The sequence below is a fragment of the Onthophagus taurus genome, chromosome 6 (genome assembly GCF_036711975.1).
Source record: "Onthophagus taurus isolate NC chromosome 6, IU_Otau_3.0, whole genome shotgun sequence".
In the NCBI taxonomy this organism is placed as follows: Eukaryota; Metazoa; Arthropoda; class Insecta; order Coleoptera; family Scarabaeidae; genus Onthophagus; species Onthophagus taurus.
The window spans coordinates 18,940,748-18,954,427 of record NC_091971.1 but is presented as its reverse complement, the minus strand read 5'-3'; the positions used below and the strand labels follow the sequence as shown (position 1 = coordinate 18,954,427).

The 13,680-nt window shown below is 32.4% G+C and overlaps 1 protein-coding gene across 2 annotated transcripts; it reads left to right on the top strand.

Moving 5' to 3' along the window:
* LOC139430022 (sodium-coupled monocarboxylate transporter 1) lies at positions 1-13,680 on the top strand. 2 transcript variants are annotated; one of them, XM_071196603.1, is made up of 8 exons: positions 1-357; positions 439-805; positions 11,490-11,767; positions 11,819-12,041; positions 12,102-12,242; positions 12,296-12,514; positions 12,653-12,923; positions 12,974-13,680. In XM_071196603.1, exons 2-8 carry the CDS (start codon positions 486-488, stop codon positions 13,490-13,492), a joined length of 1,971 nt encoding a protein of 656 aa, XP_071052704.1. In that variant the 5' UTR covers positions 1-357; positions 439-485; the 3' UTR covers positions 13,493-13,680. The 2 variants fall into 2 exon arrangements, with proteins under 2 accessions (XP_071052704.1, XP_071052703.1); XM_071196602.1 differs by having other exon boundaries at positions 1-380.

Below are 13,680 nucleotides of genomic sequence, written 5' to 3'. Positions count from 1 at the left end.
TTCTCCTTCTCGTTTACCACCTCTACAAACCGATGATTTTCAGCGACGTCGAACTTGAACAACTCGAATCAATTAGGACGGAGTTTATTAAAGAGAAGCCAAACTGTAGAGGTGATACATTCAGTTCAGAATTTTGTTCAGTTACAGTTTTATTGTTGTAAGCAGAAAACGAGAAAGAAAAAAAAGAATCAGTTCCAGAAAAATTCGTTATCGTTTCACTTCAGTTTCAAGTTATTCTTGATTAGTTCGATTTAAACATTTAATTTCGCGAATGAAATACAGGTGTAATTCAAGCAGGCAAATCATTCAGATTCAATTTAGGACATTTTTGGAGGAATTAAAAATAAGATATATAGGGTGAGATTTTTTTTTATTAACAAGTAAGTTTTTGTTGTATATTTTCCGAATTGCCTTCGTCAATTATTTTTTTTTTTTAAGATTTTTTATTAATTTTAAATTGAAATAAAAAGAAAATTGGGTTTATTATGACCGTTTCAACCAAAGAAAAATGTAGCTTTATCATTTTTATCGTCACTCTCATCTTTATTTCATTGATACAAAAAGGAAATTGTCAGGAAGCTGATAAAGAAGATAGCAAAAATGTTGTATGCGAAGATAACCATGAAGTTATTACAAATTCGTTCTCTTGGGTTGATTACTTAGTGTTAACCGCTATGTTGGTTATTTCGTGTGGAATCGGAGTATTTTATGGGTTTTTCGGTGGAAAACAGGAAACTAGTAGTGATTTTTTATTGGGTGGGAGCTCGATGGGTACTTTTCCTATGGCTATGTCATTAGCAGCAAGGTAAGAAGTTTAATTTAATTATAATTAGAAAGCTGTCTCAAAATAATACTAATTATGGACAATATAATCAACATTAAGTAGTAAAATTTTTTCAAATTATCAACTTTTCAATAAATATGTACATTAGTGATGGAAGGAATAATGATTTTGGGAAAAGCCGGATACCGGATATTCGGCATTCCCTTCATCCGGCCATTATGGTTATAATTTCTGGTGCATTTCTGAAGTGATATTTGGATCCAAGATACAAAAACTTTTTTGATGCTGATTTAACTAACGAAGCAACTCTAAAAAGAGGATACTTTAATTAATAATTGGCGATATTTCCACAAGGATTCTTTAAGAAATGAATTCTATAGCGAATTTTGAAAGTTATCAAAACTTCAAATATTGTTTTCTCAAAAACTAAAAACTATTTTTCAAAACGGGTTGGTTCATTGGAAAGAAGGCGCTTCTATTAACACTTTGGGAAATTTTCATACTCACATTCCAAGAACTGCATTTTATACGAATTTTTAAAACTTAATCGGCGAAACTACAAAATTAGAAAAAATTGACGTTCGTTTCAAAAATTTATTTCTCAAGAACTGGATGTGATTTTTCAAAACTTTAATTAATAATTGGTGATATTTTCACAAGGATCCTTCAAGAAATGAATTTTATAGCAAATTTTGAAAGTTATCAATGAAAATTGTAACATGGAAAATTTTATCAAAACTTCAAATAATGTTTTCTCAAAAATTAAAAGTTATTTTTCAAAACGTGTTGGTTCATTGGAAAGAGGACACTCATATTAACACTTTGGAAAATTTTCAAACTCATATTCCAAGAAATGGATTTTAACGAATTTTTAAAACTTAATCGGCGAAAATTGTAAAATTCGAAAAAATTGTCGATTATTTCAAAAATGTATTTCTTAAGAACTAAAAGTGATTTTTCAAAATGGCTTGTTGCCTTAAAAAGAGGATACTTTAATTAATAATTGGTGATATTTCCACAAGGATCTTTCAAGAAATGAATTTTATAGCGAATTTTGAAAATTACACAGGCCGACAAAAATTTAAATGTTTTCTAAACCAACAACTAGACTATACTATCCCGAAGGTTTTTCACGTTCTAAATCCAAATTTAACCTCAAAAATGCTTCATCACGTAAGGTTTTCAAAATATCTTAACCAAAATATGTTAAAAATGCGGTTTCTGGTCGTATTTGTGGTTATAGTTCACATGAGGGAGTTAAAAAAAACAATTTTTTTTAGAAGTTTTGAAATTATTACCCTTCCCCTTTAAAACTCTTTTTCAATTACTTAAATATCTTTTTTCTTCTTCGAGATATCATCTGTTGAAATTAATAAGTACATCGGTTTGCTCTGTCCTTGATAAACTAATGTTGAGTTACATAAAGTTAGCGATGTTGACGCACAGTAAAACAAATATGCGAAAATGTGATCAAATATCTAAAAATGAAGCTTTAAAGTTGAAATTTTTAACCATGCATTTATCTTTTAACCAGGAGGTATTCAATTGAGAAACTGGAGATTCAAAATCCAGTTAATTTTTATGAATTTATTTGGTTTGTTAGCAAAGTTGTAGTTTTAATGGGAAAACTATAGCAGTATTTACAAAAATAAAATGATTGCTTACGAGATTTATTCATTCAAAAAGAGACAATTTACATATTATATTTTTATTTAAGCTCTATAGCGTTTTATAAGATGAAAATCACAACCATATTGGATTTTCTACAAAAAAATTTTAAAACGATGGAATATTAATATAAAAAAATATGAGGCGGAAAGCTTATTCTTTAGTGACTTTTTTGCGGAAACTTCGAAACATGTCCTTATCGCAGAACCATTAATGAATGGATTAAAAAAATTTGTGGAATGTTACAACATACCTATGAGAAATTTAGTTAAACCGTGGGTACCTACATCTATTTGTACTACTTGTAGATTAACTCTGATTAATTGGAACTATATGAAAAAGGAAGTTGTCATTACACCAACCATGTGGTACGAGCCTAAGGATCACAATGAAGACTGTTACTTCTGTGCCTGTGATATAACAGGTTGTAATAAAAAAAATAAAGGAAACATATTATATTCTAACGTACAAAGCGTAACACCAGCCAAGAAAGGAAAAATAGCGAGATTAGACAAAGTACCACCTAATAAATATGAATGTTGTTTGGAAGAAATGAGTTCTATTGACAGTGATTATGAGGATTCTGTTAGTGCCAAAGACCCTGAACTTTTTGATCAAGATTCATTAGGTGATCTTATTCGCGATCTTATTCTTTCTAAAGATTCAGCTGAATTATTGGCTTCAAGACTTAAAGAGAGGAACATGTTGTTACCCGGAACAAAAATTACAGCGTACAGAAGAAGAGATGAGGAATTTCTGAAATATTTTTCTAGTGAAAATTCCTTAGTTTATTGTAATGATATAGAAGGACTTATCAACACATATCAAGTAGATGTGTATAAGTCCGATGACTGGCTTCTCTTTATAGATTCTTCTAAAGAACGCCTTAAAGCAGTGTTGCTCCATAACGGCAATAAATACGCAGCAATCCCTATTGGTCATTCCACCAGGCGAAAAGAATCATACGAAGACCTTCAATTTGTACTCGAAAAAATCAATTACAACATCCACAACTGGTTTATATGTGGTGACTACTTTAAAATGATCAATATTTTGGTTGGTTTACAAAAAATCCTTGCTTTCTCTGCATTTGGGACAGTCGTGCCCGAGAACAACATTGGATTAAAAAAAAGTGGCCTGAAAGATTTGATTGGAAAGTTGGTTCTAACAATGTTGTTTACAAGAGTCTTGTTGACACAAAGCGTATTTTGTTACCTCCACTCCATATCAAATTAGGCTTGATCAAACAATTCGTAAAAGCCTTAAATACTGATGGAAACTGTTTTAAATACCTTAAGTCTGCATTTCAAAATTTAAGTAATGCTAAAGTTAAGGAAGGTATTTTCGTGGGGCCTGATATAAGAAACTTAATGAAAGATGACGATTTTATAGGAACAATAACAGATAACGCAAAAAATGCTTGGTTAAGTTAAGAAGTTGTACAAAATTTCCTGGGCAATCATCGGGACCCACAACATAAAAACATTGTATCGACAATGTTATTAAACTTTAAAAAATTAGGCTGTTTAATGAGTTTGAAGCTACATTTCCTATTTTCCCATTTACATTACTTTCAGGAAAATGTAGGAGCCTTCAGCGAAGAAATAGGTGAACGATTCCATCAGGATTTGAAAGAAAAAAAGCGACACTATCAAGGTAGATGGGATGAAAGAATGATGGCTGACTACTGCTGGTCTTTGAAAAGAAACGATAACGCTGCTCAATATAAGCGTAAGAGTGTTAAGTGATCGTTTGAATTGATGCGCGATCGTTATCATAAGAAACTAAAATAACATCTAAACTGTTATAAATAGAAAAGAAGTTTTAAAAATACAAAATTAAATACAATAAAAAACAAATTAATTTAAAAATATTCGAGAATAAGTGAAAGTTATGAAGTTTCATTGTTATAAAGTATATCAAAGAAAAATATTGTAAATTAATTTTTACTTTCTCGCACTTTATACGAAGTATATGAGACAAAGTATTGTAATCGTGCAAAGATTCGACCTCGACATTTTGATGGATATACACGTTTTGAGGTCCCCTGAGTCCTGATATTGACCATTCCCAGAAAATGCCTGTGCGTATTTATGTACGTAGATACGTATGTAATAATGTGTGTAAACACGATAACTTAAAAACGCAATCAGTTATCGTAATGAAATTTGGTATATAGCTATTAAACCAAAATCGAAAGCTCTTAAACAACTTTTGGACCAAATCCACTAACCGGAAATGGCACTTTACCTGAAGACATTCAAATGTTTCATATAAACTTACACTTTTGATATGTATAGCCCAACATATACTTTCGTATACATCTAATAAATGATAAAAAAATACCATATATTGAATTTTAGCGAAATCACTTGAGTGCAAGTGTCACTTTACCTGAACACATTTTAACATTTTCACCATTTTAAAATTTGTAAATAAAACGGGAAAATAAAAAGATGTTATTTCAAACATGATGAATTTCTTAGTTTTAGGGGACAATTTCTCAGAGATCAAGAAAAATATTTAAATGAATAATATAAGATTTTAAATGTGGCTGAAGTTAGATTCATATTCGAATCTGTACCAGATTCAGATTCATAAAATTACAGTTGACCAGACAAGTATTGAACATATCAATTGAAAAATCGTTTTCTGAAACTACAGAAGTTGTAGCAATCTGCGACTACCCTGGATAATTCGAATAGACCCTCTAGTATGTTCCCTGTCTACCCTCACCCTCAGATTTGCCGTAGGGGCCGAGGGGTTCCTCGTTTTCAATAGCATACTTAGATATTATTTTCTCAATAACTAGAGACTGCAGCACCCTGATACTAGTCTAGATTATTGCATTAGGTCCTCTGGTATCTTTCTAGCCCACCGGCACCCCCAGATTTGCCGTAATGGCCGAGGGGTGAATTTTTTAATATTACTCGTTTTCAATATCAAATGTAAACATTATTTTCTCAATAACTAGAGACTGCAGCACCCTGGGAATAGTCTAGATTATTGCATTAGTTCCTCTGGTACCCTTCTAGCATACCAGCAACCCCAGATTTGCCGTAGGGGCTGAGGGGTGAATTTTTTAATATTCCTTGTTTTCAATAGCAAATTTAAACATTATTTTCTCAATAACTAGAGACTGCAGCACCCTGGGAATAGTCTAGATTATTGCATTAGTTCCTCTGGTATCCTTCTAGTACACCAGCAACCCCAGATTTGCCGTAGGGGCCGAAGGGTGAATTTTTCAATATTCCTCGTTTTTAATATCAAATGTAAAAATTATTTTCTCAATAACTAGAAACTGCAGCACCCTGGGACTAGTCTAGATTATTGCATTAGGTCCTCTGGTATCTTTCTAGCCCACCAGCACCCCCAGATTTGCCCTAGGGGCCGAGGGGTGAATTTTTTAATATTACTCGTTTTCAATATCAAATGTAAACATTATTTTCTCAATAATTAGAGACTGCAGCACCCTAATACTAGTCTAGATTATTGCATTAGGTCCTCTGGTATCTTTCTAGCATACCAGCACCCCCAGATTTGCCGTAGGGACCGAAGGGTAAATTTTTCAATATTACTCGTTTTCAATAGCAAAGTTAAAAATTATTTTCTCAATTACTAGAGACTTCAGCACCCTGGGACTAGTCTAGATAATTGTATTAGGTCCTCTGGTATCCTTGTAGCCCATCAGCACCCCCAGATTTGCCGTAGGGGCTGAAGGGTGAATTTTTCAATATTCCTCGTTTTCAATAGCAAAGTTAAAAATTATTTTCTCAATTACTAGAGACTGCAGCACCCTGGGACTAGTCTAGATAATTGTATTAGGTCCTCTGGTATCCTTCTAGCCCATCAGCACCCCCAGATTTGCCGTAGGAGCCGAAGGGTGAATTTTTCAATTTTTCAATATTCCTCGTTTTCAATATCAAATTTAAACATTATTTTCTCAATAATTAGAGACTGCAGCACCGTGATACTAGTCTAGATTATTGCATTAGGTCCTCTGGTATCCTTCTAGCCCATCAGCACCCCCAAATTTGCCGTAGGGGCCGAAGGGTGAATTTTTCAATATTCCTCGTTTTCAATATCAAATGTAAAAATTATTTTCTCAATAACTAGAAACTGCAGCACCCTGGGACTAGTCTAGATTATTGCATTAGGTCCTCTGGTATCCTTGTAGCCCATCAGCACCCCCAAATTTGCCGTAGAGGCCGAAGGGTGAATTTTTCAATATTCCTCGTTTTCAGTATCAAATGTAAAAATTATTTTCTCAATAACTAGAAACTGCAGCACCCTGGGACTAGTCTATATTATTGCATTATGTCCTCTAGTATCCTTCTAGTCCACTCGCACCCCCAGATTTGCCGTAGGAGCCGAAGGGTGAATTTTTTAAAATTCCTGGTTTTCAATAGCAAAATTAAAAATTATTTTCTAGACTAGACTAGAAGAACTAAAGACTACACCCCTGGGACTGGTCTAGATTATTATATTCAAAACTTATTCAATATTTAGTTTGATTTGAAAGTATAATTTTCATATGGCTTTTACTTCTTTATTAATGAAACTTGAACGACACTTCAAAATTTTTAGACACATTAAAGCATTTAAATTAATTTTTTATATTGTTTTTTGTATTTGTTTTTTATATTATATGTTTTTTATATTGACACGGCTCTACCTGTAACGTCGGTAGCTGTGCCTTACTTATAAAGGTTTCATTATCAGTAGAGGGTTCTGATAAATGTTCTTCATCTAATCTATCATGAATATTACTAAATAATGAAACGTTAGAAACAAGTAGCTGCGATATAGTTGGCGACGAACGTTTTAGAATGGGGCTGTTACTATTTAGTATTATAGTTTCATTTGCATTAGTAGATCTTTCTTTTATTTCAATGTTATTATATAGAAGTAAAAGCAATACGAAATTATAATATCAAACTAAATATTACATCAATTTTAAATATAATAATCTAGACTAGTTCTAGGGTGCTGCAGTCTCTAGTTATTGAGAAAATAAAGTTTAAATTTGATATTGAAAACGAGTAATATTAAAAAATTCACCCCTCGGCCCCTACGGCAAATCTGGGGGTGCTGATGGGCTAGAAGGATACCAGAGGACCTAATACAATAATCTAGACTAGTATCAGGGTGCTGCAGTCTCTAATTATTGAGAAAATAATGTTTACATTTGATATTGAAAACGAGTAATATTAAAAAATTCACCCCTCGGCCCCTACGGCAAATCTGGGGGTGCTGGTGGGCTAGTAAGATACCAGAGGACCTAATGCAATAATCTAGACTAGTATCAGTGTGCTGCAGTCTCTAATTATTGAGAAAATAATGTTTACATTTGATATTGAAAACGAGTAATATTAAAAAATTCACCCCTCGGCCCCTACGGCAAATCTGGGGGTGCTGGTGGGCTAGTAAGATACCAGAGGACCTAATGCAATAATCTAGACTAGTATCAGGGTGCTGCAGTCTCTAATTATTGAGAAAATAATGTTTACATTTGATATTGAAAACGAGTAATATTAAAAAATTCACCCCTCGGCCCCTACGGCAAATCTGGGGGTGCTGGTGGGCTAGTAAGATACCAGAGGACCTAATGCAATAATCTAGACTAGTATCAGGGTGCTGCAGTCTCTAATTATTGAGAAAATAATGTTTACATTTGATATTGAAAACGAGTAATATTAAAAAATTCGCCCCTCGGCCCCTACGGCAAATCTGGGAGTGCTGGTGGGCTAGTAAGATACCAGAGGACCTAATGCAATAATCTAGACTAGTATCAGGGTGCTGCAGTCTCTAATTATTGAGAAAATAATGTTTACATTTGATATTGAAAACGAATAATATTAAAAAATTCACCCCTTGGCCCCTACGGCAAATCTGGGGGTGCTGGTGGGCTAGAAAGATACCAGAGGACCTAATGCAATAATCTGAACTAGTCCCAGGGTGCTGCAGTCTCTAGTTATTGAGAAAATAATATCTAAGTATGCTATTGAAAACGGTGAACCGCTCGGCCCCTACGGCAAATCTGAGGGTGAGGATAGACAGGGAACATACTAGAGGGTCTATTCGAATTATCCAGGGTAGTCGCAGATTGCTACAACTTCTGTAATTTCAGAAAACTATTTTTTAATTGATATGTTCAATACTTGTCTGGTCAACTGTAATTTTATGAATCTGAATCTGGTACAGATTCGAATATGAATCTAACTTCAGCCACATAGATTTTAAGGGGGCAGAGAAATACTTTTAAATGGCATAATGACTTCTGTGGAGAAAAATTATCTTTTGATGTAAATTCAGCCTTGAATGTGCTGAAAAATCGTGTTTTTCGTATATTTTAGGTAAGATATCTTGAAAATCTTAGGCGATGAAGCAATTCTGACGTCAGATTCGGATTCAGAGTATCGAAAATTATTTGGAAGGTATAGTCTAGTCTTTGGTTTAAAAATTTGTCGGCCTGTGTTATCGATGAAAATTACAACATTGAAAATTTTTCAAAACTTCAAATATTGTTATCTCAAAAACTAAAACTTATTTTTCAAATCGTGTTGGTTCATTGGAAAAAGGACACTCTTATTAACACTTTGGAAAATTTTCAATCTCATATTCCAAGAACTGGATTTTATACGAATTTTTAAAACTTAATAAGCGAAAATTGCAAGATTCGAAAAAATTGTCGATAATTTCAAAAATTTATTTCTCAAAAACTAAAAGCAATTTTTCAAAACGGCTTGTTGGATTAAAAAGAGGATATTTTAGTTAATAGTTGGTTACATTTCCAGAAGGATTCTTCAAGAAATGAATTTTATAGCGAATTTTGAAAGTTATTGATGAAAATTGCAAAATCGAAGATTTATCAAAACTTCAAACATTGTTTTCTCAAAAACTCAAAGCTATTTTTCAAAACGGGTTGATTCATTGGAAAGAGGACCCTCTTATTGACACTTTGGGAGATTTTCATACTCATATTCCAAGAACTGGATTTTATACGAATTTTTAAAACGTAATCAGCGAAAATTAAAAAATTCGAATAAATTGTCGATCATTTCAAAAATTTATTTCTCAAGAACTGAAAGTGCTTTCTCAAAACGGCTTTTTGCATTAAAAAGAGGATACTTTAATTAATAATCGAAAGTTATAACAGCAACAGTTCTGTTAGTAATGAATGTGGTGATGAATCACAAGCGAAGAGAAGAAACCCAGATTGGGATTGTTACAATGAGGTTCTTAGTGACAAACCTGATATAAATAAAGTTGTATTCAATCAAAAAAGTCCTGTGGGGGTTGAACTTGATTATTATCTACAGTGTCCAACACCTAAAAGAGATACTAATTCCTGTGAATGGTGGAGTACTAAGTAATAGGTTTATTTGGTAACTATCCGGTATCGGAGGCCGGATACCGGATATCCGTTCCACCACTACTAATTATGTAATTTTTTTTTCAAATTATCAACTTTTCAATCAATACATCCAGTATTTAAATGTTTATTATCCAGTTGGATAATAAACATTTAGTTTCTCTAAAAAATATATATAATTACAGTAGAACGTCAAAAATTAGAAACGTCAAAGAAAAGAATTTGTTTTTATCCCAACTTGGTGAATAGTTGAACCTGGTGGTCTTGTAATAATAGTTGTTCTTGCATTGTTCAACGAATATATCTCTTAGATGTACCATCTTGTCGGTTTTTACACGATCTGGTCTGCTGGTCAGAGAATCAAATCTAATGCATCTCATTAAAAACAAGAACCTCTTGGACCTCATGCAGAAGCGAACAAAGTCTATACCAGTGCCGTCGGAATTCCACATATCCAGAAAACTAAGATGGGAAACTCTCAACATTCCACTCATTATTAAAATATCAATCAATGGTATTACTTCAGCTACAGTGGCATTCTGCGAATCTCGCTTTAGAATGAAGTTATTATTAGATCTATCTATTCATTTAGTATTCAAGTATTCAAATGCGGAGATGCAACAAGAGCATTCAAATGCTCTTGTTCTTCTTGAAGTTGGAAATTTTTTTTTCCACTTGAAGGTTTTATCTTTTCCTACAAAATAACTTTTAGTAAGTGTTATTTCATCTTCGCTTGATTCAAGGTTAGGATGGCATCAGATTCGATTTCGTGATCTTCTTCATTTACTGAATCGCTTTCAAAGTTATTGTCGTTGTTGGAATCGTCTTCAAGCATGATATTTTGCACTATTTGCTCTAGTTTGCGTTGGTTAGAAGTCTACGCATTTCATGGGAGTCCATGAGATGTAACTACGAAGTTTTTAAGGTTTGATTCGTGTTTAAAAAAATATTTAAGCCCAAAAACTCTTAACGACAGCGAGCTCACCTGGGATAAAGTAAATTACTCAATTAGTCGCGTGAAAATAACTTTTAGTTTTTAAGAAAACAATATTTAAAATTTGGATAAAATTTTCGATGTTGCATTTTCATCGATAACTTTCAAAATTCGCTATAAAGTTCATTTCTTAAAGGATCCTTGTGGAAATATCGCCAATTATTAATTAAAGTATCCCCTTTTTAGAGTTGCTTCGTTAATTTTATCAGCATCAAAAAAGTTCATTTTGTATCTTGAATCCAAGTAAGTTGACCTATCTTATCAGCTATCTTATTAATTTCATTTTTATTCAAATATCGCAATAATGTGGCAAGCATTTCAGAAATGCACCAGAAATTATAACCATAATGGATGGCTAGATATGCCCGATAACCAGATATCCGGCCGTAGGAGAAGGCAAAATCACTATACGTTCCATCATTAGTCAAAACCTTTAACTTTTTAATTTAATTTTTCTACAGTATATTTTTTTCTATAATACTTCTCAAGTTATTATAAAGTTGGCAAAATTACCAGGGAATTTTGTTAACATATTAACTTCAACCATGTATGTACTGAAAATGTTATTAGAAATCAGAAAAACAACATAAATTTTATAAAAACTCTAAAATTATTTGATTACTATTTGATACCATTTTTAACACAGATAAATTTGTAAATATTTTCAGTTTTATAACGGCTGTTGAATTATTGGGCAACCCAGCTGAAATGTACATGTACGGTTCGCAATATTGGATGGTTTGTTTCTCTTTTATCATAGTCGTACCATTAGCATCAAAATTCTATCTTCCCGTTTACATGAAGCTCCGTTTAACCAGTAGCTACGAGTACTTATCATTACGTTTCAACAAGAACGTTCGTACCTTTGCCAGTATTCTTTACATTATTCAAATGGTTTTGTACACAAGTGTAGCAGTATATGCTCCGGCTTTAGCTCTAAGCCACGGTAAATTATAAAAAATAATCTTTTTAATTTTTTTAATGATCATTTTTTCAGTAACCGGTTTAAACGTGTACGTTGCTGTAACCGTAGTGTATATAGTATGTATATTTTATGCGTCTCAAGGTGGGATGAAAGCGGTTATAATGACGGATACTTTTCAAGCTGCTGTTTTGGTTGGATCTTTACTTTTAATCGTTCATTTTGGTGAGAAATTTGTCGGAGGCGCCGGTGTTGTTTGGTCTCAAAACTATAATACCGAAAGATTAGAATTTTTAAAGTAATAATAAAAACACTCATTTCAAAAATCTAAATTTATTTTTTTAATTTTTAATTATAGTTTAAATCCAGATCCAACGATAAGAAATGGTTTTTGGCCAGTTGTTTTAGGGGGGACTTTTTATTGGATGACAATGTTTTGTTCGAATCAAGCTTCGATACAAAAATATTTATCCGTAGAAACGATAAAACAAGCAAGAAAGTAAATAATAAACTCATTTAATCTTTCTTTTTAATCATTTTGTTAAATTTTAGAGCTTTATGGGTGTCATGTTTTGGGTTAATATTAGTTTTTACGATAAACTTTTACACAGGAATGATTTTGGTGGCTCATTACAAATCGTGCGACCCAATTAGAGCTAATAACATTCATGCGTCAGATGAAATCCTCCCGTTATATGTGATATCGGAAATTGGACACTTAAAGGGCATCACAGGCTTCTTTGTTGCAGGAATTTTTGCTGCGAGCTTGGGGTATACTAAAATTTTTTATATGGGATGAGTCATAAAAATTTACATTTATCTCTTTTCACAAATTTTTACGACTCATCTATAAAATAATTATTTACTTTAGTTAATAGATAATAATTAACATCTAGATATGTCTTTCAGTACCGTCGCCTCGGCATTAAATAGCTTAGCAGCTGTTACTTGTGAGGACATTTTAACTGGATTATTCGGGATAACTCTACCAGAATCGAAAGGTGCTTTATGGGCTAAATGGGTCTCGGTTTTATACGGGGCTTTAAGTTTTATATTAGTTTTCGTTGTTGAACAACTAGGTAGTGTTTTACAAATCGCCATCAGTTTTAATGGAATGGTTGGTGGGGTTACATTGGGATTATTTACTTTGGGAATGTTTTTTCCATGGGCAAATGCTAAAGTAATACTCAATCAATTATTATTTATAAATCATAATTTAAACTGTTTTAGGGTGCAATTTTTGGTTCAACAATCGCTTTAGCTTTAGTTTTGTGGATGGGAATTGGACAACAAATTTCAATGGCAACCGGTTCGATTATCTTACAAGAAAAACCAACGAATATCTCAGGATGCCTTTGTTTAAATAACACAGCAAAAGAAGAAACTACATTCGATTTAAACGAAACTAAAGATGAACCAATTTTCTTTTTATACAGAATTTCGTTTTTATGGTACTCCGCTATTGGATGTTTAATTACATTAATATTAGGTCTTTTGGTATCTTTCGCTTTTGGCAAACAAGATCCATCAGAGGTGAACGACGATTTGATTACACCTCCGATAAGCGAGATTTTGCACTCCCTACCAAACAATTTCAAAGAATTTTTGGGAATTCCTTTAAAAACTAAGAAAAATAAAGAGAATAATATCCCAATGAGAGGAATTTTTAACGTTGCTATCGATCTATCAGATGAAAGTCCACCGAAAATGCAAGATAATATGAGGAAAGTCTCTGTTATGACTGCATAATAATGTTTTTAATAAAATTTGTTAAAAAAAGTAAATTTAATGTAAATTTAATGTGTTTAATTTTTAAACTTAGTACAAAGTGAAGTTAGCTCGATTTTAATTTTAAATATTTTATTCTTTTTGTTAAATTTTAGACTAAATTTATTTAATAAATATTTAATAAAAACAAGCAAATTATAAAAATCTAA